We start from the raw sequence: 24044 nt of genomic DNA on the forward strand, positions 1-24044 counted from the left end.
TGGAGCTCACTAGCTCTGGGAGAAGGGGGCTCAGGACAGGTGAGGGTCCCAGGCCCCATCCAGGCCAGATGCTGCAAGCAACATGCAAAACACAAAAGGGAAACAGAGTTGAGGTGCTCAACTACCCATGTTGAGGGACCTTGGCTGAGATGCTTCTAGATCTCCACAGGGCTGTGCTTTAGGGCTGACTCTGGACTGTATCCTGACTGCTGGACTTCAGACATGGCTCTTTGGCTTGAGCCTGGCCTGTGTCTCCTGAACTTTGGACCTCAGACTTTGGACAGGGCATACTAACATGCTGCCAGGTAGGCCAGATGTTCAGGACATTGGCTCAACTCTGTGCTCTTCCTGCTGTTGGGGTGCCTGCCTTTTTCAAGCCATGTCTGGATCTTGCCTCTCGCCTGACCCTTTGCCGTAGACTCTCTTTGCTTGGACTAAGACCTCAGATCAGCCCAGGATCTTCCTTTGGTCCCTGGCCTGTTGATGATGCTGATGTAGCCAAGTCCCCTGTTTACTCATGAGTCCAGTGAGGACAGTGGCCTGGAAATGGCATCCGTCCAAGGGGAGAGAGACATCCTCATTTGGAATAAACAGCTTGCCATTTCTGCTGCACTTTGGTGTCTGCTCTGTATCTCTTAGGCAGAGAAGCATGGCGAGAGGTGAGTAATTTGGCTCAACACAGGTTGGTTGGTTAGGAACATAGGAAACTGCCTTACACTAGAGCTGCCATACGCCCTCTCATGGTCCGGTTTACAGGCGGTCGAAGTCCCGGCTGAGGACGTCGGGACCGGGGGCAAGGTGGCAAGGTGGGAGCAGGAACGGGAGTCCGGAAGCCAGGAATCAGGAGGCCGAGGGTCCGAGGATCAGGAAGCAAGGAGTCAAGAAACCCAAGGCTGGAAGCATGTTGCTGTGGCAAAGAGCCAAAGGGAAATGCTGACCTTATATATTTTTTTAAAAGTAATATTTATTAAAGTTTTAAGGGTTACAGAAAGAAAAAAGAGAGAACACAAAGTTAAACAACACATCAAAATAAAGAAAACAAAAACAAAAACAAAAAACACTACTTATCTTAACAAAACAAAAACAAAAATAGAAACAATTAAAAACACAACGAATATTCCCATAACTTATCTTTCATTTGCTTGTTTCCTTGACCTCCTCATACCTCCCTTTTTTGTATTCTAGTTCGGTTAGCTATTTCAGCAAATCCTTTCCATCTTGCCCAGTTTTTGTCCTATAATTTATCTTGATATAATCTAACTTTACTTTTCCTCCTTTCACCAATTAACAATCTATTTTTACTTAATCCTTTATAACATTTCTGCTAAAGCCACATAACTTCATCCCAACATCCTTCTAACATTCATTAATTTTACAATGTTTATGTAAATAATCTTTAAATTTCTTCCAATCTTCTTCCACCAACTCTTCTCCCTGGTCTCGGATTCTGCCAGTCATTTCCGCCAGTTCCATGTAGTCTATCAACTTCATCTGCCATTCTTCCCAGGGGAAATGCTGACCTTATATCCCTCTCGGCTCTTGCCACCAGGTGCTGTGAGTTACCAATCGGCCTCACCTGTGTGGATGCGCCTTGCCTCTCCAGGACAAACTTAGGAAGGCCCCAGTCCTGCAAAGCCCTACTGGTCACAGGGCCTGGCTCCTGCATGCACTCCTGACATGCCCAGATTGTCCCAGACTTTACCGGGGTCTCAAAGGCAGAATTGACATCCAGGGAGGGATTTCCAAAATGCTGTGCTTTGTTGAAAAATACATTTTTTGCCTCTGTTAATCTAGCCAGTTCAATATACTCTAACAGTTTGTTTTGCCATTCCATTTTTGTGGCACAATTTCTTTTTTCCAGTTTTTAGCAAATAGGATCCTTCTCTTCCCAGCCCTCTCCCTTATCTCCCTGTGACCACTCATCGTTGTCCCACCACCATTCCTTGGTGCCTTCTTCCCTTGATGCTTCCCCAGCAGGTTTCTCCCACCATTCCTCCGCGTCCAACCAGTCCCTGACACACAGGTGCGCCTCTCTGATGTACTGCCATAACCAGCTACCAACACTGGCAAAGCAGCCAGCATGACTAAGCCACTTCTGGTGAACCAGAGCAGCGCACGGAAACGCCATTTACCTTCCCGCTGGAGTGGTACCTATTTATCTACTTGCACTTTGTCGTGCTTTTGAACTGATAGGTGGGCAGGAGCTGGGACCAAGCAACGGGAGCTCACCCCATCACGGGGATTCAAACCGCCGACCTTCTGATCAGCAAGTCCTAGGCTCTGTGGTTTAACCCACAGCACCACCCACGTCCCCTTACTCGGCTAGGAGTGATCGTCAAAGAAGAACAAGTCTCCCAAAATCTCTAACACACGTCAGCAGCCTCTGCTCCAGGGCTTCATCAGCTGATTGATTTGGGGAGATGCCAAAGGGCACATTCGCATTCCTGATCTCTAACAGGTTGCAGCAGCCCCGGTTGCCAAAGTCCAACGTCCCAGACAACGCCCGAAACATGTCTTCAAAATCAAATCTGCCGGCTGCCTCCGGAAGCTTTCCTACTCATGGTTTGCATTTTAGAGCCTTTTCCTCCAGCTTGGAAGTGGGAGATGGAGGCAGCAGCTCAACATATGTGAGGCCCCATCATCCTGGAGGTCTCTTGTCTCCGAGAAGCGAGACAGTGCAGCAGTAAACTATTCCCAGAGCCACCGGTCCACCGCAGAGCATCTCTGCCTGTTTCCCGCCCTTCCCTCGGCCTCCACCCGACACCTCCCTCCTTGGGGCCTTCTGCCGCTTCAGGTTCCTTGCCATTAACTGTCTAAAAATATACGAGTAAACACGTCCCAGATGCAGCGAAGGCCCCAGTGAGAGTGTGCGCGGCTCGTTTGCTACTGGAAAAATAAAAATTTTCAAAACGCTATTGGCCATAAAGGACTTATTGCTTTCAGCAGGATACTGGGATACAGTTCTATTTTTTAATTTTTTTTACTTCTTTCCCCGCTCTCTCGTGCCTGCTGTGCCCCCCAACTCTGCAAGGTGCATAGTTGGAGGGTCTAGAAATCAATGTGTATATATGGGGTTACTGGGCTTTGGCGCCGAGATGAACGAAGCAGGGATTGGTTTGGATGACCCGATTGGTCCCTCCCAACTATGCAAACAGGGGGGATGCGGACCCCTTTGACTTTGCTTCAGTTTGGAGGCCGTGTGTGATTTATATGCCCGAATTATCTCACGGTTGGCCCATTCCCACTAAATGTGAGTTTATTTGGCAACATTCGCAAATATTCATTCCTATTTTATTTGGTTTATATACCACCCTTTATCCAAGGATCCCAGGGTGGTGTACAACATGAAGAACGTACCGTATTTTTTGCACCATAACACTCACTTTTTTCCTCCTAGAAAGTAAGGGGAATGTCTGTGCGTGTTATGGAGTGAATGCCTGCGGGTGGCGGGGGGGATCTGCTGCAGTCGTGAGCAGAGGATCCATGGTTCCCCTTCCTTCCCTCCTCCGTGGTTACAAAGCATGGATCCACATGGATCCTCAGGATTTTTGCATTGGGCTACTCCAAACTCACTGTCAGATCATATGTCTGTGGCCACAGCATGAACCACAAAAATCATATATCCACTATTTCGTTTAGAATTTTTTTTCTTGTTTTCCTCCTCTAAAAACTACGTGCGTGTTATGGTCTGGTGCGTGTTATAGAGCGAAAAATACGGGTAATTTACGCATCATAGTAACACAGCATAATAATAAAATAATAATAAATAACGAGCCCCTCCCCCCACATTTAACAGGCCACAGATTGTTTAATGGCACAAGGCCTGAGTAAAGGATTTTGCCTAGTGCCTAAAGAAATGTAATGATGGTACCAGGCGAGTCTCTCTGCAGAGAGCATTGTACAAATGAGGAGCCACCACAGAAAAGGGCCTTACCCCTAAAAGGACCTGGGGAGCTCCGTTCTGAACCATTTAACCATCCGGTTGGCGTCTGTGGGAAACAGGACACGGGATTCTTCGGCCTGATCCTACAACGCTCTTCTTGATGTTCATATGTCCATGATGCTGTCCGGCCTGTTGTTGTGCACCACCCCTCGTCCGTTACACACACACAAACACACACACTGATAGCAAAACCTAATCTGCTGTCCCACTTATTGGATGACGGCTAGTTCTGTGCCTGATGCCTTGACATCAATGGGCCTACTCGAGAGCAAGTGGTTTGGAAGGCTGGGACACAGATCTATATCCCAGGTCTCTTATCTGAAGAAGCACCGGGTTCTTAAGTACATATTTATTTAGGTTGACCCATCCTGAAATAGACATGTTTGTGGTCATTCGGGCCAAGCCAACACCCCCTCCGTCCGATGAATTCAGGACTCTGCAAAAAAAATATGTTGGTTTATAAATACCCTGCTATCGATTTCAAAGCAAGCTAGCTTTAAAGTAAAAGGGGAGGAAAGTCCCCACACATATAGATATAGATCCCACTTTCCTTTGCATTCTGGTTGGGAGTTTTTATGCCTTGAATGAATGAATCGATTTATTTTGGTCACTGACCAGAGTGCCTTTTCTGCCTCAAATATACATATATATCCCCATTCTCATCCAAAGTGCGATGTCTTCCAGAACTCATCAAATGTTCCAAAGGATGGCTAGGCTAGAGGGACCAGCTTCTTTGGCGGTTTCCATCCAGCCCCCCAAAACTTCCACCCTGTTTTGCAACACAAACAAATCTCAGGTTATTTTATATTTATTAATTTTATACCCTGCCTTTCTTCCCACAAAGCAGCTTGAACAAATTAAAACAAGATGTCTGAGCTCACCAGCTGCTACGGACTCAATGACCTTGCACACCCACCCTGATGTTTATTAAATGTAGAGTTCTGTGTGCCTATAATTCATGTACAAGCTTCCGGCCATTGCAGAGCTTAAACACAATAACCGAATCATAAAATTTGGACAAGGGTCATCTAGTCCAACACCCTGAGATTAGGAGTCTCATTCTAATCCATTTTTATTTTGTTCTGGAGCAAGATTCCATGTGATTAGGAATAATTATTGGCTTCTACCATATGTGTCAAGGGACGCGGGTGGCGCTGTGGGTTAAACCACAGAGCCTAGGACTTGCCGATCAGAAGGTAGGCAGTTCGAACCCTCGCGACGGGGTGAGCTCCCTGCTCCTGCCAACCTAGCAGTTCGAAAGCACCTCAAAGTGCAAGTAGATAAATAGGTACCGCTCTGGTAGGAAGGTAAACGGTGTTTCCGTGCGCTGCTCTGGTTCGCCAGAAGCAGCTTAGTCATGCTGACCACATGACCCGGAAGCTGTATGCTGGCTTCCTCGGCCAAGAAAGCGAGATGAGCGCCGCAACCCCAGAGTCGGCCACGACTGGACCTAATGGTCAGGGGTCCCTTTACCTTTACCATATGTGTCGGACGTGCAAGATAACTAAAGCATTCTGGGAAATGATATACAATGAGTGTAAAAAAATGTTTAAAATAACATTTGTGGGAAAACCAGAGGCTTTTTGGTTACAGAGATTCCAAGGGAGCAGAAACGACTTTTCATATATGTGACAACAGCAGCGAGGACAATAATAATAATAATAATAATAATAATAATAATAATAATAATAATAATAATATCTTTATTGTCATTGCCCCCTCTCGGGGACAACGAAATTACTACTGGCCCAGAAATGGAAAGAAGACAAAATTTCAGCCAGAGAGGAATGGATGATGAAGATGATGGATTATGCCGAAATGGCGAAACCGACTGGGAAAACCAGAAACCAGGAAGAGAAGGATTTTAAGAAGGAATGGGCGAAATTCATAATGTATTTAAGAGAACACTGTAAACAACTAAAAACTTTGGCAGGATTTGAGTAATGCTTGAAAAACTATGGACAAATGGATCACTATTTTTTACAAATCTGAGAATATAAGTAGATGAAAAGAAGATTGATGATGGTAACCATGGAAGGTCAGGGGGAATTCAAGGGATTCAGAGAAGCCTAAATGAGGAGGTGAATGATATGTTTGAATTTAAACTTGTTATGTAAAATTTAATAAAAATATATTTTTAAAAAGGAATAATTATTGGCAGTACTTTGAGTTTCTATGACTTTATGGCATCGCATCACTTGTTTTGATGAACTTGTTGCTGCTGTTTGCTTTATCTGCTATCGTGCTTCATATTATAGCATTGCAATATTTGCTGCTTCTTTTTAATGCCACGGCGATGACCGAAAGCTGCTTCAAGCTCCCCATTTGTTGTCGGAAAAAGCAGGGGGGATACAAATAGTACACCGACTCAACTCGCGAGTTCGAAAAGCTGAAAGCATAGAAGAGGTCAAGTAACGTCAGACAGCAATTAAACTTCAATAGGAATGAAACAATTGTGGAATTGCATCGTTGGGAGGGCCAGATTTAAGTTCCTGAAGGTAATGGGGCCCTTTCTATGTCCAGCTGTCCTTTGTCAACAACAAACTGTCACTGTTTTTAGTGTTGAATATATGCTCTATGGAAATTTATGGACCTCATAGGTATCTAAAGCCATTTGCACATAACAAAATACAGTCATACCTCGGGTTGAATGTGCTTCGGGTTGAGCGCGTTTGAGTTGCACTCCACGGCAACCCGGAAGTAACGGAGCGCGTTACTTCCGGGTTTTGCCGCTTGCGCATGCGCAATGGTCAAAATGACGTCACACGCATGCACAGAAGTGGCAAAATGTGACGCGTGCGCGCGCAGACGTACCGTTGCTAGTTACGTTTGCTTCTAGATACAAACGGGGCTCCGGAACGGATCCCGTTCGTATCCCGAGGTACCACTGTATGTAGGTTTTATTTTTTTTATTTCATATTTTGGAAATGTACAGCCAGGTTGTTGTTTTCCTTTAATTTTTTTGGGGGGGGCCCAAGAGAGTGGGGTCCTAAGCTATACAATGGTATTTAATTCATTCCGGAGGTCCGTTCTTAACCTGAAACTGTTCTTAACCTGACGCACCACTTTAGCTAATGGGGCCTCCCGCTGCTGCCGCGCTGCTGGAGCACGATTTCTGTTCTCATCCTGAAGCAAAGTTCTTAACCCGAGGTACTATTTCTGGGTTAGCTGAGTCTGTAACCTGAAGCGTCTGTAACCCAAGGTACCACTGTACCTTGTTTAGCTTATACGTAAATCCGACCCTGGTCCGGTCCAACCGCCTGCAGTGCAGGAATTTAATATATTTCTCCCCACGCCAATCCAAGGATTTGAGTTTGCTGAGATTCTGGAGCCACGGGAAAAAGCTGCAACTTCCAGCAGCAGCAACCGCTTCGCATCCAACCTAGAGGAGGAGGAGGAGGAGGAGGGGAGGGGAGGGGGTGGGTGAGGGGTGTGGCCATTCCAGCCTTGCGGTTGCCTGCCTGCGGGTCACGTGGTGGGCGCAGGCCGCCAATGGGGGCCATCTCCACCGGCTGGGGGCTTTTATAGCTGGCTCCTGGTTACGCACACACATCTCTTCCTTGAGAGCCTCAGAGAAGGAGGTTGTGTTAGCAGCCGTCCTCTCTCCCTCTTTTACAGGAAGTCTTCCCTCTGAGAGCCCGGGATGGAGAGAGACCCTTTTCATAAAGTCTGCTGAAGGCGCCCCATTCAAGCCGATCTGGAGCTATTTAAACTCTCAATAATAATTTTGCTTTCTCAAGATGGACTTAGGGTGGCGTCCAACTCTGCTTTTAAAAAAAACAAAACCAACCTAGAGTAGACCCATTGAAAATGAAGGGGCCTATTCAGTGAGCCGTGGCCGTTGATGTCAATGGGTCTACTCTGAGGAAGATACCAGCCTTGGAGATTCTTGCAGAGCTCATGTGGTGCTCAATCCTGTCTCGCCCATTCTCAAAAATGCTAAGTCCCCCCTCCCCCGAAAAAAAAAGATAACGGAGAGTTTTCAACGCATCATTGCCAAAATCCCATGCATTCACTTTCTGGGAGTAAGTCCCGCTGCAAACGCCGGGGCTTCCTTCCGAGTAGACGCGCTTAAAGTTGCCAGCTCGTATGCACTGCAGTTAAGCTGGAAACCAGTCCCTGCTGAACTTAGTGGTGCTGACGTCTGAGTAAACGCACTATGAGACCCGGGCTATAATGCACCGGTTCCACTGATGCAATTACTTGCGAGGAAGCCTCCCTCCCCATGCAGTCCCGAGTAAGCATGCATAGGTAGGAATACAGATGCCCAACTGCACACACCCTGTGCACGCTTACCTCGTAGTAAACCCCGTCGGATCCGGCGAGACTTACTCCCGAGTGAAAGCGCACAGCCTCGGGCCATTTTAAGCGCACTGCGTCCCGCAAAAAGTCCATCCACCGTGCGCGGCGGAGAATAACTTTCCCTCGGGTTCAGTTTCTGAAGCCACACTAACAATTTTTCTTGTAATGTTGGGCTTCCGGAAAAAAGACTGTAACGCACTCCTTGGCACGATTCTGCAATCCCTAAGCACGCTTACATGAGCGCGGGGCTTACTCCCGCGTAAACCTGCGCGGGATCGGGACCTCCCCCTCCCCTCCCCTGCCGCCCCTTCCCCTCCGCAACACAGGGGCTCCCCTCGGCCTGCGTTGGAGAAATCGATTTGGGTCTGGCGGATTTTACGCATCCCGCTGGATAGAATTTGACAAGCGCTGTTGCTCGAGGGAGCGGACGAAGCTGGTCAGTTCCAACAGAGGGGAGCAGAAGGGGCGTGGGGAGAGAGAGGGAGAGGGGGGGGGAGAGACTTGAATTGAATGCCTGGGATCTTTCTCCGCAGGAAAACAAGGAGCGCACGGCGGCCTCTGAAGAGTTTCTCGCGACCTCCGGAGCTTTTCCTTGGGCAGAGATGCGCCCTGGCTGGCGCGGACGCCGTGCGCTTTTGCTCGCCGCCGCCTAATGGAAACGGGCTCTCGGCTTTCCGCAAAAAAAAGAGAGAAATGCACACCTCCCCTTCTCTGTGGATGTGGAAGTAAACAGACTGTCAGCGTGTTCATTTCGAAAAAGGAGGCTGCAAGTCGATCCAGCAGCCAGCAGCAGCGGCAGGCGAGGCGAGGAGCGAGCAGGAACGCGAGAGCCACCACTTTTTCTATCTCTCTCTCCACGTTAACAGCCTTTTTCCGCTTCTTCCCTCGTCGCCGATTGCGCTGCTGAGCGACGCCGGAGGAACCGGTTCGGAGTTCTTGCAGGTTTGTGGGTCGCGGGGCAGAGAGAAGGTCTGGAGGGATTTCTGCCCCCCTTCTTTTCTACTGCCCACCCCCCGCCAGAAAAAGGAAAGGGGAAAAAAGCTGCAAGACCGCCAGGCGCCTTTTAAAAGGAAACCCTTCAGCCTGCTCCACGTTTCCACGCTTCATTCAATCGGCGGCGGGGTCCCCCCCTTTTTTTTTAATTTTGGAAGCTCTGCAAAGTAAAGAGAGGAGATGGAGAAGGAGAAGGCACGAAGGTATTTATGATTGAGAGACTCGGGAGCCAGGCGAGGCGCATCGGAGCTGTTCCTCCACAAAGCTACCCGGGCCTGTTTGCTTTTGGAAACAGCACGTAATTCTGAACTGGGAGCGGGAAAAGCAAAAGATTTCAGGCTCCCTTACGGAAACCGAGTTTACTTTTTGTGCTTGTTTTCTGCAAAAACTCCAGAAGAGATTCCCCCCCCCCCCTCATTTAACAGACTTTAGAGACCTGCTCGAGAAAATCACTGCTGCTAAAAATAAACCTAGTGGTTTCAAGCTCTTTCCCTCCTCCTCCTTCCCCCCCACCCCACTTTACAACTCCCCCAACCCCTCCCCTCCCCCCTTTCCCCCCGCCCCTTCTGAGAGAGTGTGTTTGTGTTTGACAAAGAAATGGTTTGAACTTCCCACTGCCTCTTGAGAGAGAAAAAAAAGAAAAGGGAAACGGAATAGCAGTTTTGACATATGGATGTGATTTGTCAGCCAGGGGACAGATGTGTTCAGGCAGAAAGCCCTGCCACCAGGGACTGAGGCTGTGTCTTCTTGGGGCGATCAGCACCCCCCTTCCATGCACTGCTCCTCGCTTTGCCTCTTCCGACCCCTTTGAAACTCTTCAGTCATGAGAAAGCGAGGCAAAGAGCTGTTCTTCCTCGCCTCCTGCCTTTGGGGCTAACTCTGCCACCTCGCCCCATCTCCCTCCCCCCTAAACCCCGAAACCCCCACCAACAAACTGGGGTCTGCCAGTAACTCAAGGAACACGGCGACAGGATTACCGGACAGTCCAGCCCTTTTGGAGACTTCTTGGATGTTGCAAAGAGTCTCTCTTTGGCTATGGGATCCTATCTGATGTATCACAGCTTGGGTCTGGTCATATGCTGCTCGGTGCTTAGTTCCGTCTTCGGGCTGGTAAGTCACACAGGTTTAAGGTTTCTTTCTATGTTTTCTTCCTCTTTTGGCAAGCTCCCTTTTTGAGCAATTGTTTCCAACGACAGGAGCAATTTCCTGACTAACGAAGTGAGCTGTGTAAAAAAAAACAACAACTTTGCGCTGCCTTTAAACAACGAGGAAAAAACCCCAAACTCTGCTAAATGCATATTTTTGTTGGTTGCTATTTACAAGCATGTCTGAATTGCTTGGCGTTGGTGGTTTCCACTGTGAAATAACAGAACCGTTCTTTCCTCCCCAACAGCTTCCATATACAGATGCCCAGCACCATCCCTTTTAAGAGTAATAATAATAAAACAACCTTTGTGAGTAAGCTGCTATCAAACAGGACACCTTTGGCCCTCCATACCTGCATTTTTGCAACTCTTTCCTTCTGTCCGGTGTCACCTGAAAGTCTGTGTATAGCTGGAGCTGTTCCGACAGGAGACACCAGCTGTAAATTTTGTGTTTCCTACCCTAGAAGCAATTGACAGCAGCAACTTTCATAGAGACGGAAAAGAAGGCTTATTTCGCTTTTCAGTTTTAAAAGTTGCAATGGTAGCGGTAGCTGAATCTGGGGGTAGAAACTTGACTTTCAGGGCTCCATCCTTGCCTTCTGCTGAAAACCACCAGCTGCCCCTTTAAAGTTCACTAAACTTTGGGAAAGATGGAGAAATGCTTGCGGGATTTGCCTGGCCTTGCCATTCATGGTACATTTCAAAAGACTTTAAGGGTCTGTTTGCTGTCCATCGCGAATATGTGTTAAATGTGTATTTTGCTGTTCCCGTGTCTGACAGCCAAAGGGTTTTGATCTTCTCAATAATTTTACATTTTTTAAAAAGCACATTATGGCCGGTCTTCACAACCACCCTGCAAGGCTGATTCATTTTGCAGATGGGAGAGACCTGGTACTCAACCTGCAGCCTGAAAGTCATTTCCTGGGGAGTAAATCTCCCTGAACACCATGGGACTTAGTCCTGAGTAACCACGTATAGGGTAGGAATTGTACAGAAAATAAGTCCCTCTGGATCCAACAGAACATGCTAAATAGGATCAGGTTGCAACAGCAAGTCAACCTTGAAGGGTTGCAGACAGGCCGTAGTTCTGCCGTAGAGAACACACTGCAAACGGGTTTGATCCGTGCTGTCTCTTGTTCAAAAAAGACCTCAGGCAGTGGATATGTTGCTCATCTGCCTTCCCAGGTTGGTGAGATTTCTGCCACGCATCTGCACCAGATCTGAAAGCTGGAGAAGGAAGCAGGAGGGTTGTAAGAATTCTGCTACAGCTGAAAAATTCACCAAGTGCTTAACAGCACACGATAGGAATCTAGCCCGTATCGCAAAGCCACCAGTAGCTTATCCCCTGGTATCAACCTGCTAAGCAGTGAGAATGTCGTTACCACTCATCAAGTATAGATACTTAATGCAATGTACCCCTGTACTGTTAAAGGTGGAAGGGGGGAAAAACACACCTGGGTACTGTTTTGCAAAGAAGCATCTTCTCCCTGGTGTTAAACTCAAGCTCTGCTCCAGAATCCTTCTGACCTGTATGGTCGCAGGGATAGAAATCATTGCTTCTGGGTTTGCTTCATTCGATCTCGTCTCCCTAAGCAGGACATCCTAGACCTGTGTCTGAAAAGAGGCAATGGGATTTTATATATATATAAAGGGCATATTTGAAGATCTTAGGGGAGAAGAATTGTTGTCTATAGTTTTGCATGCTCATCCTGATGTTACCTCTGACAGGCAGTTATTGTAGGGGACTGTATTTTAAATACCAGTTTGCTCCAGAATTTACAGGCAAATTAAATGTGTTTATATTTTTGGGCAGCAGGAGCTCTGTATGTTTGGGGCAATGATGTCTCTGCATATAGTCTGGGGCAATGATGTTTGGTTGCACCCCAACATTTAGAACTTTCTCGCCCAGCAAAAGTTAACACATTTGGGCACCTCCAGAAGGTTAGCCCCAAACAATCCATTTTGAAGAAGGCTTTTGTTTTGAGAAAACCTTTATACCGGCAGGAAAATGCTCTGCAAATCGCTGGATTTAATGATGGCTTGTTTTATATCGCAGGAGATGTTTTGCAAGCACCTTTGGGTGAATGGCCAGGAAGCAAACTAGAAACCCAATGAATAATAATTTTAAAAAGACAATCACTTTCGGCTCTCTGAAAAAAATGATGGCCTTACCTCTCACCTGAAACTTTCCCAAGAGAAAGCTGTGCCCACCTTTTTCTGAGAAAAGATATCGCATAGCCTCTGGGGCTTTATCTGTCTGGTGTTTGAAATCCTCGCTTCACAGTATGCCCACCTCTTTGCAAAGAATAGGAAATGCATTTTTCATAGGCGCTGATAACCTTTGTCAGCATTCGCAAAATCTCAGACTTTGACTAGCATGTGTCTTAATATATACATTCACACATGCAGCTAGAACATATTATTGCCTGCTGCTCCAATCTCCAAGCAGTTTGGGATGTCAGGAGTTCCAGGTGAACTTACTCAGGACCTGTGTTTCCTTTTGGAAATGGGGCAGAGTGGAGTTTGTGGTGTCTTTTTGATACGTGGTTTATTTACACACATGTGCGCCCTGAGCCTATGATGGAAGGCTGCACAGGAGTCTTGGTTCTCCCATAGACACAGCCCTGGATTCAGACAAGCACCAGCCCTTGTGCTTTCTGACTTTTCTGCAGCTTGCTACTTTACCTCTGTGTTAGTAAAGGTAAAGGGACCCCTGACCATTAGGTCCAGTTGTGACCGACTCTGGGGTTGCGGCGCTCATCTCGCTTTATTGGCCGGGGGAGCTGGCGTACAGCTTCCGGTTCATGTGGCCAGCATGACTAAGCCGCTTCTGGCGAACCAGAGCAGCGCACGGAAACACCGCTTACCTTCCCGACGGAGCGGTACCTATTTATCTACTTGCACTTTGATGTGCTTTTGAACTGCTAGGTTGGCAGGAGCAGGGACTGAGCAACAGGAGCTCACCCTGTCACAGGGATTCGAACCACTGACCAGCAAGTCCTAGGCTCTGTGGTTTAACCCACAGTGCCACCCACGTCCCTTACCTCTGTGTTACATCGCTCCTAAACTCTCTAAGCTTCTAGCTGACATTGCTTCTCATGCTCTCTACTGTAAGCTGTTGGCCCTGCTCATTTGCCATAATTCCTTTGATCCTCTGTTGTGCTAATGGCACATTACCGCAGGCTATCACCTTACACTGGCTTAATTACCTTTAAACATAAGCTGATTCCAGAGGATTTAGAAGTGTCTAGTACACAGCTTAATACAGTTTTAACACCCGAAGGCTTAATAAAATTCTAACACCTTCTAGACCCAGGAATTTAGGATGCCCAGCACCCACCAACTCAGTGGCGTAGCGTGGGTTGTCAGCACCCGGGGCAAGGCAAGTAATTTGCGCCCCCTAACCCGTGGATTTGTGCCCCCTTACCCTAACCCCCAGATTTTGTGCCCGGTGCGCCCAGCCCCCCCTGCACCCCCCACGCTACGCCACTGCACCAACTATTGATGGTGTGGACCTTTAATCTCCAGCCTCTTTCATCGGAAACCTGTCTAGGTCCTATGCACATTTAACACGGTACTAGGTCTCATTGTGCACAACAGGGTTTATTTTTAAGCAGGCACATACAGGACGGCATTGTTAACTTAGCAAAATTCTTCCTGGTGTGTGACTTATAAATTAGTGCAGAAGATGTAAAAGAGCGTATGATGTTTTGAATGATAAAAAAATTGCACCGAGTGCCATCAAAATTTATCCAGCCATCATCAGAAAGGAGATCTGGATTAAGTACCCATAAATATATATATTTAATTGTGTAAATGTGGGGGAGGGGGAAACCTGCTGCATACTTCGCTGTTTGAAGGGAAATCTTATTTAATCCTCCCCCCCACACACGCAAAAACCTGCAGTACTCTCCATATCTAGAGGCTAGGAATGCAAGGCATATACGGTATCCCTGAGAGCATGTGTGATTCATATTAGAATCCTTTTAAAACTTCCTTTCAATTCAGGCCGGCGTCCTTTCGCCAGAATAGGACCTTGCGATACTTACTGTTTGGAGAGGTGCACAGATGTGCGAAAGATTTGGCTACTCCTGTGGAACAGTGGGAACTAAGCTTGGGAAATGGTAGCAGTTTGTGGAGAGAAAGGGGAGACCAATTTGGGGTGAGCGGTGTGAGCCACAGAGGAAGGAGCGCAGGGCTGGGAGCGAAGAAAACGCAGGAAACAGAGAGAGCAAGGAAACTACAAGTTGCACACAAAATCGTTTCGCCCTTGTAGACCTGGGAAAGGTGCAGAAAAAGGACAAGCATCTTCTCCCTCTGAGCAATGGCTGAAACTCTCAAGGCTTTTGCAGCGAAGAAAAGAGATGGTTATGATAGAAGTGTATGCAACTGTGTCTGGCGATGAGAGCTATTTGTACACAATTTTGCCCGATGCAGAGAAAAGTGGAGTTTTTCTCCAGCTCTCTGGGAAGGAAGGCAGCCAGCGAAGCTGTGATGGTTGTGAGATTCTGGGCAGAGAAAAGGAAGCACTTTCCCGCCACATTGCAGAGTAGAATTATGACATTCTGCCACAGCAAGATGTAGTTATGGAAACCAAGTGAGATGGCTTTATTTATTTTTTTATAATATTTTTTTCATTTTCAAAAACAATTTTATACAATCAATTCACATTTTGTCACACATTCATCTATTTTTTGACTTCCCTCAGTTTCTCTGCCAATCTTTTGTTTAAATTTATATTATTAACGCATTTCTAAACTTAGTATTGCCTTTAAGAATCACTTCTCCCCTCTTATTCTCTTTTTTACAATATTTCTTAGTTTTTCACAGAGTCTCTTGAAAACCAACAAGCATTATCTGTTCATCACATATGCTTTTCAGATAATCTGTAAATCTCCCCCAGTCCTCGATGAACTTTTGGTCTGGCTGATATCGAATCTTCCCTGTTAGTTTATCGAATTCTGCATATTCAGTCAATTTCATTCTCCATTCTTGTACCATTGGTATTTCTTCCTGTTTCCATCTTTGGGCCAGAAGTATTCTCGCTGCTGTTACTGTGTATTGGAAAAGTTTACAGTCTTTCTTATTTATTTCATTACCTACCAATCCTAGTAGGAAGGTGAGATGGCTTTAAGAAGGACGTGGAGAAGACTCTCTGTGGCTTCTCGCCACAGTGCCTATGTTCTTCCCCACTGCGGACACCAGTTTCTGGGGCTCGCAAGTGGGGATAGTTGCTGTCCTGCTGAGGTATGAGCTTTCGTGTGCATGCACACTTTTTCAGATACTGGGTGCTACTGGAAGGAATTTTTTTTGTTTTGACTATGGCAGACCAACACGGCTACCTATCTAACTGTCCTGCTGAGGTTCGGCTTGTGGGCTTTTCCTAGATATATAGCTGACCACTGGGGACAAAATGTCGGGTTGGAGGGGCTGTAGGACAGGGCGATGTATCCGTACGTCGTCCAAAACCTGATTGAAGTTCATATCATGATACCCGTATAGTATAGTCATGATACCCGTATAGTCCATATCTATACCCGTATATGGACCATATCTATACCCGTGTATGGACTATACCCGTATAGTCCATATCATGATATCCGTTCCATCATTTTTGACCCGGCAATATATATTGAAAAATGGTGTGTGTGCGTGTGTTGTGCAAAAATCAGTGTGGGGAGAACGGTGAGGCCAGCCAGTGTCTATATATAGCTCCATCCTTATTTCAGACATTGTGATTTATCGGTATATTGTGATGTTTAGCTGGTGATACGGTGGTACCTCGGGTTAAGTACTTAATTCGTTCCGGAGGTCCGTTCTTAACCTGAAACTGTTCTTAACCTGAAGCACCACTTTAGCTAATGGCGCCTCCTGCTGCCGCCACGCCACCAGAGCACGATTTCTGTTCTCATCCTGAAGCAAAGTTCTTAACCTGAAGCACTATTTCTGGGTTAGCAGAGTCTGTAACCTGAAGCGTATGTAACCTGAGGTACCACTGTATATCACAGCGTTGAAAACCAAATAACGCCCAGTCCTAATAGGTCATTCGCTTGATCTAGCAGCCGGGCTCATGATTATTATTACAGTGGTACCTCGGGTTAAGTACTTAATTCGTTCCCGAGGTCCCTACTTAACCTGAAACTGTTCTTAACCTGAAGCACCACTTTAGCTAATGGGGCCTCCTGCTGCCGCCACACCGCCAGCGCACAATTTCTGTTCTTAACCTGAAGCACTATTTCTGGGTTAGCGGAGTATGTAACCTGAAGCGTATGTAACCCGAGGTACCACTGTATTTCCCAGGCAGTTGTGCTATGTAGTCCAGAGGGGTTCTTTCACAATTGATTAGAGAGACAGGGATACAATCCTTGGATTCCTAAAACTTTCTGGAGCCACAAGGAGCAGCCTGGTTTGCAGCGAAACTGGTCACAAAAGCAAGAGAAGGGTGATGATCTACGAACTCAACTATTGTAGTGGTGAAGAGACATTGTGCTGCCCCGTTTAATTTATGTGCATTGTTTCCCTCCTCCCACACTTACAATCACACATTTTTGATGTTCTGCAACTGCATGCTTGGCGCGTTTCAATTATGGTTTACTGCTGTTCCTTTGTTGTGGAAAGTGGCGGTCATTACAAGGGGGGGTTATTTTCCTCCCAAATATCCTAGAAATGGTCTGGGTTGGTCTTCTTTAATTTTCCAAGGACCTGCTGAAAGATTCCAGTCAAGTTGGGCCAGGGGCAGAGTATTGGAGGGGTTTATAATACTTGTCGGTGTTTATAAACACCGAAAACTGGGAAACACTGGCCTGCGAGCGCTCCAGTTGGAGAACAGCCTTTACTGAAGGTGTCATGGGTTTTGAAGACACTTGAACTCAGGACGCAAGGGAGAAACGTGCTAAGAGGAAGACACGCTTGGCAAATCCACACCGTGATCAACTCCTGCCTAGAAACCAACCTCCCCACTGTGGAAGGACATGTGGATCCAGAATTGGCCTCCACAGTCACTTACGGACTCACTGTTAAAACTTGGCTATGAGGGATCGCCAGAGAAGAAGATTGGAGGGGGGGTGTAGCCCAGGATGTACAATTGGGGGGGGCTGAACACAAGGTCTGAGTGACTATATCCAGTGGTACCTCAGGTTACAGATGCTTCAGGTTACAGACTCCGCTAACCCAGAAATAGTACCTCGGGTTAAGAACTTTGCTTCAGGATGAGAACAGAAATTGCACGGCGGCGGCAACGGGAGACCCCATTAGCTAAAGTGGTACCTCAGGTTAAGAACAGTTTCAGGTTAAGAATGGACCTCCAAACAAATTAAGGTCTTAACCCAAGGTACCACTGTATAGAGACGCGGGTGGTGCTGTGGGTTAAACCACAGAGCCTAGGACTTGCCGATCAGAAGGTTGGCGGTTCGAATCCCGGCGACGGGGTGAGCTCCCATTGCCTGGTCCCTGCTCCTGCCAACCTAGCAGTTTGAAAGCACGTCAAAGTGCAAGTAGATAAATAGGTACCGCTCCGGCGGGAAGGTAAATGGTGTTTCCGTGCGCTGCTCTGGTTCGCCAGAAGCGGCTTAGTCATGTTGGCCACATGACCCGGAAGCTGTACGCCGGCTCCCTCAGCCAATAAAGCGAGATGAGCGCCGCAACCCGAGAGTCGGCCACGACTGGACCTCATGGTCAGGGGTCCCTTTACCTTTACCTTTACCTTTAGCACTGTATAGGATCAAGCTGGTCAGCTGTGATCTCCCAGGAGGAAGTCACGGGAACATAGAATTCAGTGTTGGTGCTGACCTTTAAAGCCCTAAATGGCCTCGGTCCAGTATACCTGAAGGAGCGTCTCCACCCCCATCATTCTGCCCGGACGTTGAGGTCCAGCGCCGAGGGCCTTCTGGCGATTCCCTCATTGCGAGAAGCAAGGCTACAGGGAACCAGGCAGAGGGCCTTCTCGGTAGTGGCGCCCGCCCTGTGGAACGCCCTTCCAGCAGATGTCAAAGCGATAAACAACTACCTGATATTCAGAAGACATCTTAAGGCAGCCCTGTTCAGGGAAGTTTTTAACGTGTGATATTTTACTGTATTTTTGGTTTCTATGGAAGCCGCCCAGAGTGGCTGGGGAGGCCCAGCCAGATGGGCGGGGTATAAATAATAAATTATTATTATTATTATTATTATTATTATTATTATTATTATTATTATTATTACATAGGAATTTGCCCTGTTAGTCTCTCAATAGTGTCTGCACTGACTGGCAGAGGCTCGCCAGGTTTTCAGGGTAAGAGGTTTTCCCAGCCCTACCTGAAGATGCTACAAATTTAACCTAGTATCTTCTGCATGCAACACTTAAACAGCAACAACCTCTGCCTGCAGACAGAGTCAATCCTAGCATCTCACACTTCAAGGTTCTAATACCGGAGGCTGTAGTTCGTCTGCGGCATTCTGCCAGCCAGGCTTTCTGCTCTGGCTGTGATATTTTACGAGCATTGTCTCTGGAAACTCTCCACCTGTTTTCCTCAATGTCAGGGAGGGGAAACTTCCAGAGTGGTTTATAAAACAGAACTCGGAGGTGGCGCTGCCAGCTCGTGCATTGATGGGAAGCTTTCAATGCAATCCTAAACCAGTCGACTCAGAAGGGGATCCCGATGAGATGAATGGGGCTGCGTTTCTAGCAAGCAGGCTCTGAGAATTTTTCAGACTTTGTAGCTAAGAGGATGGCCAGAAGGCAGTAGCATTTGATTAAATTTCTAGGGGTGTTGCCCCCAGCTAAGAACATGTAGCAAGAGAGGGGGCAGGGTTACAGCACAGGAAGGTGCAAAAATATCTATTTCAGTTTTTCTGTTTCTCGTTTTTCCATTGTTGAGTTCAGCACTCCATATTAGTTTGTGATGATTACTATGCAACCCATTTGACTGGGTCGCCTCACCCACTCTGGGTGGCTCCCGACAAAATATAAAAAACACAAAAAATATAGGCCTAGCATTTTAGCGCATGTTTATGTTAAAGGTAAAGGGACCCCTGACCATTAGGTCCAGTCGTGGCCAACTCTGGGGTTACGGCGCTCATCTCACTTTATTGGCCGAGGGAGCCGGCGTACAGCTTCCGGGTCATGTGGCCAGCATGACTAAGCCACTTCTGGCGAACCAGAGCAGCGCACAGAAACGCCGTTTACCTTCCCGCCGGAGCGGTACCTATTTATCTACTTGCACTTTGACGTGCTTTCAAACTGCTATGTTGGCAGGGGCTGGGACCGAACAACAGGAGCTCACCCTGTCGCAGGGAATCGAACCGCTGACCTTCTGATCGGCAAGTCCTAGGCTCTGTGGTTTAACCCACAGCGCCACCTGTGTTCCCTATGTTTCTGTTAGGGTTGCCATATTTCAAAAAGTGAAAATCCACGGTAGTTTTGCCCAAAGTTGTTGAGCTACACTTCCGGTGTCAGATTCTGGATTTTCCCAGACTCTTCTTCCAACTGCAGTATTCTGGCTATGTCTGGGAAATTCTGGGTGTGTGGCAACCCTACTTTATGGTGTGGCGATGATGTTGTTGTTAATATTAATATTATTTAAATATGCACATATTTGTATTCAATTTGGCCTACTAGATACATTATTGCAAAGCAATTTCCCCCTAATTTTCATTCATTCATTCAGCCTTTGTTAGCATACAGTGGTACCTTGGTTCTCAAACTTAATCCATTCCAGAAGTCTGTTCCAAAACCAAAGCGTTCCAAAACCAAGGCACTCTTTTCCATAGAAAGTGATGCAAAATGGATTAATCCGTTCCAGACTTTTAAAAACAACCCCTAAAACAGCAATTTAACATGAGTTTTACTACCTAACGAGACCATTGATCCATAAAATGAAAGCAATGAACGATGTACTGCAGTCACACAATCAATCGATCAGTAGCTGAGCTGGGTTCCACACAGCTACAAAAACAAAAGAGTCGCAAAAACAAAAACGCAGAATAAATAGCAAAAACAGACAGACCTCAGTGTAACACTCAAAACGAAAGTGTGGCACTCAAAACGGAACATAAGACTCAAAATGGAGCACGTTCGGCTTCTGAAACAAGTTCGTAAACTGGAACACTTCCAGGTTTGCAGCGTTTGGGTTCCAAGTTGTTCGAGTACCAAGGTGTTTGAGAACCAAGGTAACACTGTAGTCCCTAATACACTGCATATGATTTTTTTTTTGCCAACAATACACCTTTGAATGGATGCTTTACTCTAGTCTTTACATTTCTGTACACGTTAATTGGCTGGAAAACTGCATTGCAAAATTCGGGGAGGTGCGAAATTGGAAGGTTCAGGTAGTGTTTTGAAAGTGCAAATTGGGGAGGTTCACCTTGAAATGGAAAGTGGATTGAATTTATCCCTCCAGCCCTAGTTGCAGCCTTCATTTCCCATCCAGAATCCCTGCGTGTTCACTAGAGACAAACCAGCCTTGCAAACCATGCAGATCTGCTGGTCCTCTTGGGCTGCCGGTGAATCAGGATGCATTCAAGAGCTTGACTGTTGTGTCCTCTGCACATCAGATGCATTGAAACTGGCATCTCGGCTCGATTCTCCTCAATGAGATGCAGCCCACAAGCTAGGTATCGCCTGCAGAACTATTTAAACTGCCCCGCTTTAAATAAAATAAACTGAAAACAGAACGCCTAATCCAGACTGTCATTATTTTGCAAGCAGCATGCGAGCAAGTGCCATAAATTTGTTGTTGTTTAGTCATTTAGTCGTGTCCGACTCTTCGTGACCCCCTGGACCAGAGCACGCCAGGCACTCCTGTCTTCCACTGCCTCCCGCAGTTTGTCAAACTCATGCTGGTAGCTTCGAGAACACTGTCCAACCATCTCGCCCTCTGTCATCCCCTTCTCCTTGTGCCCCCCCCCCCATGTTTCCCAGCATCAGGGTCTTTTCCAGGGAGTCTTCTCTTCTCATGAGGTGGCCAAAGTCTTAGAGCCTCAGCTTCAGGATCTGTCCTTCCAGTGAGCACTCAGGGCTGATTTCCTTCAGAATGGAGAGGTTTGATCTTTTTGCAGTCCACGGGACTCTCAAGAGTCTCCTCCAGCACCATAATTCAGAAGCATCAATTCTTCGGAAACCAGCTTTCTTTATGGTCCAGCTCTCACTTCCATACATCACTACTGGGAAACCATAGCTTTTACTATATGAACCTTTGTTGGCAAGGTGATATCTCTACTTTTTAAGATGCTGTAAGGTTGCACAATTAAAGCGCTCTGTTCTGCTAGTGCAACAAATCAGCTTTAAAAGAGAAGGAGGACTTTTTGCAGCTTGGAAAGCAATGGGAAAAATCTTCTTATTTTAAGGAAAATATATTGAAAAGTGTGAGGTGAACAATGGATGGCCGGAAAGATGAATGACCCCAGTTGAAGGAAAACCAGGGCAAAGGCCTCTTGTTTAATCTTCCTGCAAACAAATCAGAATGAATGTTCAATGAAGAAAGGAAATAATCTAACCACTGCGTAAGCCTTGTTCAAGTAAATCAGGAAGAACGTTCAATAAACAGGTCATCTGAAGGAGCGTTTAGTTTGTTTAGAAATCAAGTCATATTTTCCACATCTTTTTGCCTAATATAAATAGTTTATTGGCGGGTAGGTGTGGGGAAGAGACCTAAAAGGAAATGCAGTTTTTCCCTGACACCATCCTGGATTTCATATGCAGAGGCTGCTGGGGTTTTTGCTAGTGTTGCCGCGATCAGTTTTTCAGCACTAATCTCTGCCCCAAACGCGAGATTGCAAATAAGGTTTTCCATATTTTTCAAAAAAAAATTATGAAGGGTGCCCTGGTTTCGTTCTGCCTGTCTTTCGGCTGAAGATGCTCTAATAATAGCAATAATAATAATAATAATAATAATAATAATAATAATAATAATAATAATAAAAGGCAAATGAATGGGGATCAACTCAGAGGGAAAGGTTCAAGAATTCAGCAGTTCAGCCAATGGAACCTCTGTCTTCTGTGACATCAGGGTAGCTCAGCCAATCACCGCCAGAGGCTTTGGACTGGGAAACAGAGCACCTTCAGTGATTTTTAGACTCCATCTGCAGTCAGCCCCAGTCAGCATGGCCAATGGCCCGGAATGATGGGAACTATAGTCTTAGTCTAGCACAGGGTTACCAGACGTCCCCGTTTCCCAGTAACAGTCCCTGGATTTGTGAATAAGTCCCAGGACAAATTCCATCCCCGGAATGTCCCCGGATTTCATCTAATGTCCCTGGGAAACGCAGCGGCGGCAGTCTCAGCAGCCCGGAGCGGTTGGCTCTGGCTGGCTTCAGGAGCTGCTCTGAAGTCCCCATATGATGGTGGTGCAGGGGCTCTCAGGTGCAGGAATGGGATTGGGGCCACTCCAATGGGAAAGGAAGCATCACGCCGCCCGAGCCTCGCCGCCGCTTCACCACCACCACCGAAGAACCAACAACTCAGGGGCGGCCCAGGCTCATAGAGAATGGAGATAGACGCCTTGGAGGAAGGGGAAACATGGCAGTTGAGGTCAAGGCGGCGGCCGCCCCTCTGCCACTACCATCACTGCAGCATCAACGTCCCAAATGTGTAGTATTTAGTTAGTTAGTTAGTTAGTTAGTGTCCCTGGATTCATTGGGGGGGGGGAATTTGGTAACCTTAGCCGGCACCCTTATACTGATTTCCTTGAAAACAAGCCCAGTTCAATTCACTGGGACGTACAGTGGTACCTCGGGTTAAGTACTTAATTCGTTCCGGAGGTCCGTTCTTAACCTGAAACTGTTCTTAACCTGAAGCACCACTTTAGCTAACGGGGCCTCCTGCTGCCGCCGCTGCACGATTTCTGTTCTCATCCTGAAGCAAAGTTCTTCACCCGAGGTACTATTTCTGGGTTAGCGGAGTCTGTAACCTGAAGCGCATGTAACCCGAGGTACCGCTGTAAATCTATACAAGCTATACAAACTCTGTTTTTGGAATCTCTATGGAAGGCGAGTCTACCACATCCTGAGCGAGAACGTTGCGCTGTCGAACAGCTCTGAGTGTCAGAATGTCCTTGTCGTTTGAATTCAGTTGCACCTCTTTCTCCCCTTCCTACAAAAATAATACTAATGCTGATTTTGCTAATTAGTCCGAATGCCAAATGAACACTCAAGCTGCACTGCTTTCAATCAAGAATACTTGACGTTTTCTCCAGTTTCCCCCACCTTGCAGGAAGGTTTGCAGCGCCAAAAACGTGTGCCGGTGTGTGTTTCTTTAAGGCAGCTTGCGCTACGCTTTATTTTCCTGGAATTAATTCCACTGGATTCCCCCCCCCCTCTCTCTCTCGTGGAAACTAGTTGGCATCCCCTTTTAATCTACATGCTGATGCAATTATTCTTCGTTGCTGCTGCTCTTACTCCCATCCTACTTTCTAATTATAGCTGAAGTTATTATGGGTTTAACTGCGCCTGAATAAGATCGTCGTGAAACTTGAGTTTGCCTCGAGCTTAAATTAAACAGAGAATCTCCCCTTGGTGTGGGGACCCACACATTCAATCATCAGTTGAGAGTCCAGGCATAGGCAAACTCCAGCCCTCCAGATGTTTGGGACTACGATTCCCATCATCCCTAGCTAACAGGACCAGTGGTCAGGGATGATGGGAATTGTAGTCCCAAACATCTGGAGGGCTGGAGTTTCCCTATGCCT

At 46.8% G+C, this 24044-nt stretch overlaps 1 protein-coding gene and 1 long non-coding RNA gene across 2 annotated transcripts in view; both read left to right on the forward strand.

The window, feature by feature from the left end:
* LOC309353401 overlaps positions 1-24044 on the forward strand; it is a 163237-nt gene that overhangs the window by 15706 nt on the left and 123487 nt on the right. The window lies entirely within an intron of this gene.
* Positions 9784-24044, forward strand: part of PTH1R (parathyroid hormone 1 receptor) — a 130918-nt gene continuing 116657 nt past the window's right edge. The window contains exon 1 of the mRNA XM_081882482.1: positions 9784-10348. Coding sequence (XP_081738608.1) covers positions 10274-10348 — 75 coding nt within the window. The 5' untranslated portion in view covers positions 9784-10273. The remainder of the gene's footprint in view (positions 10349-24044) is intronic.

The sequence above is a fragment of the Podarcis melisellensis genome (genome assembly GCF_964234715.1).
Source record: "Podarcis melisellensis genome assembly, chromosome: 12".
NCBI classification, from domain to species: domain Eukaryota; kingdom Metazoa; phylum Chordata; class Lepidosauria; order Squamata; family Lacertidae; genus Podarcis; species Podarcis melisellensis.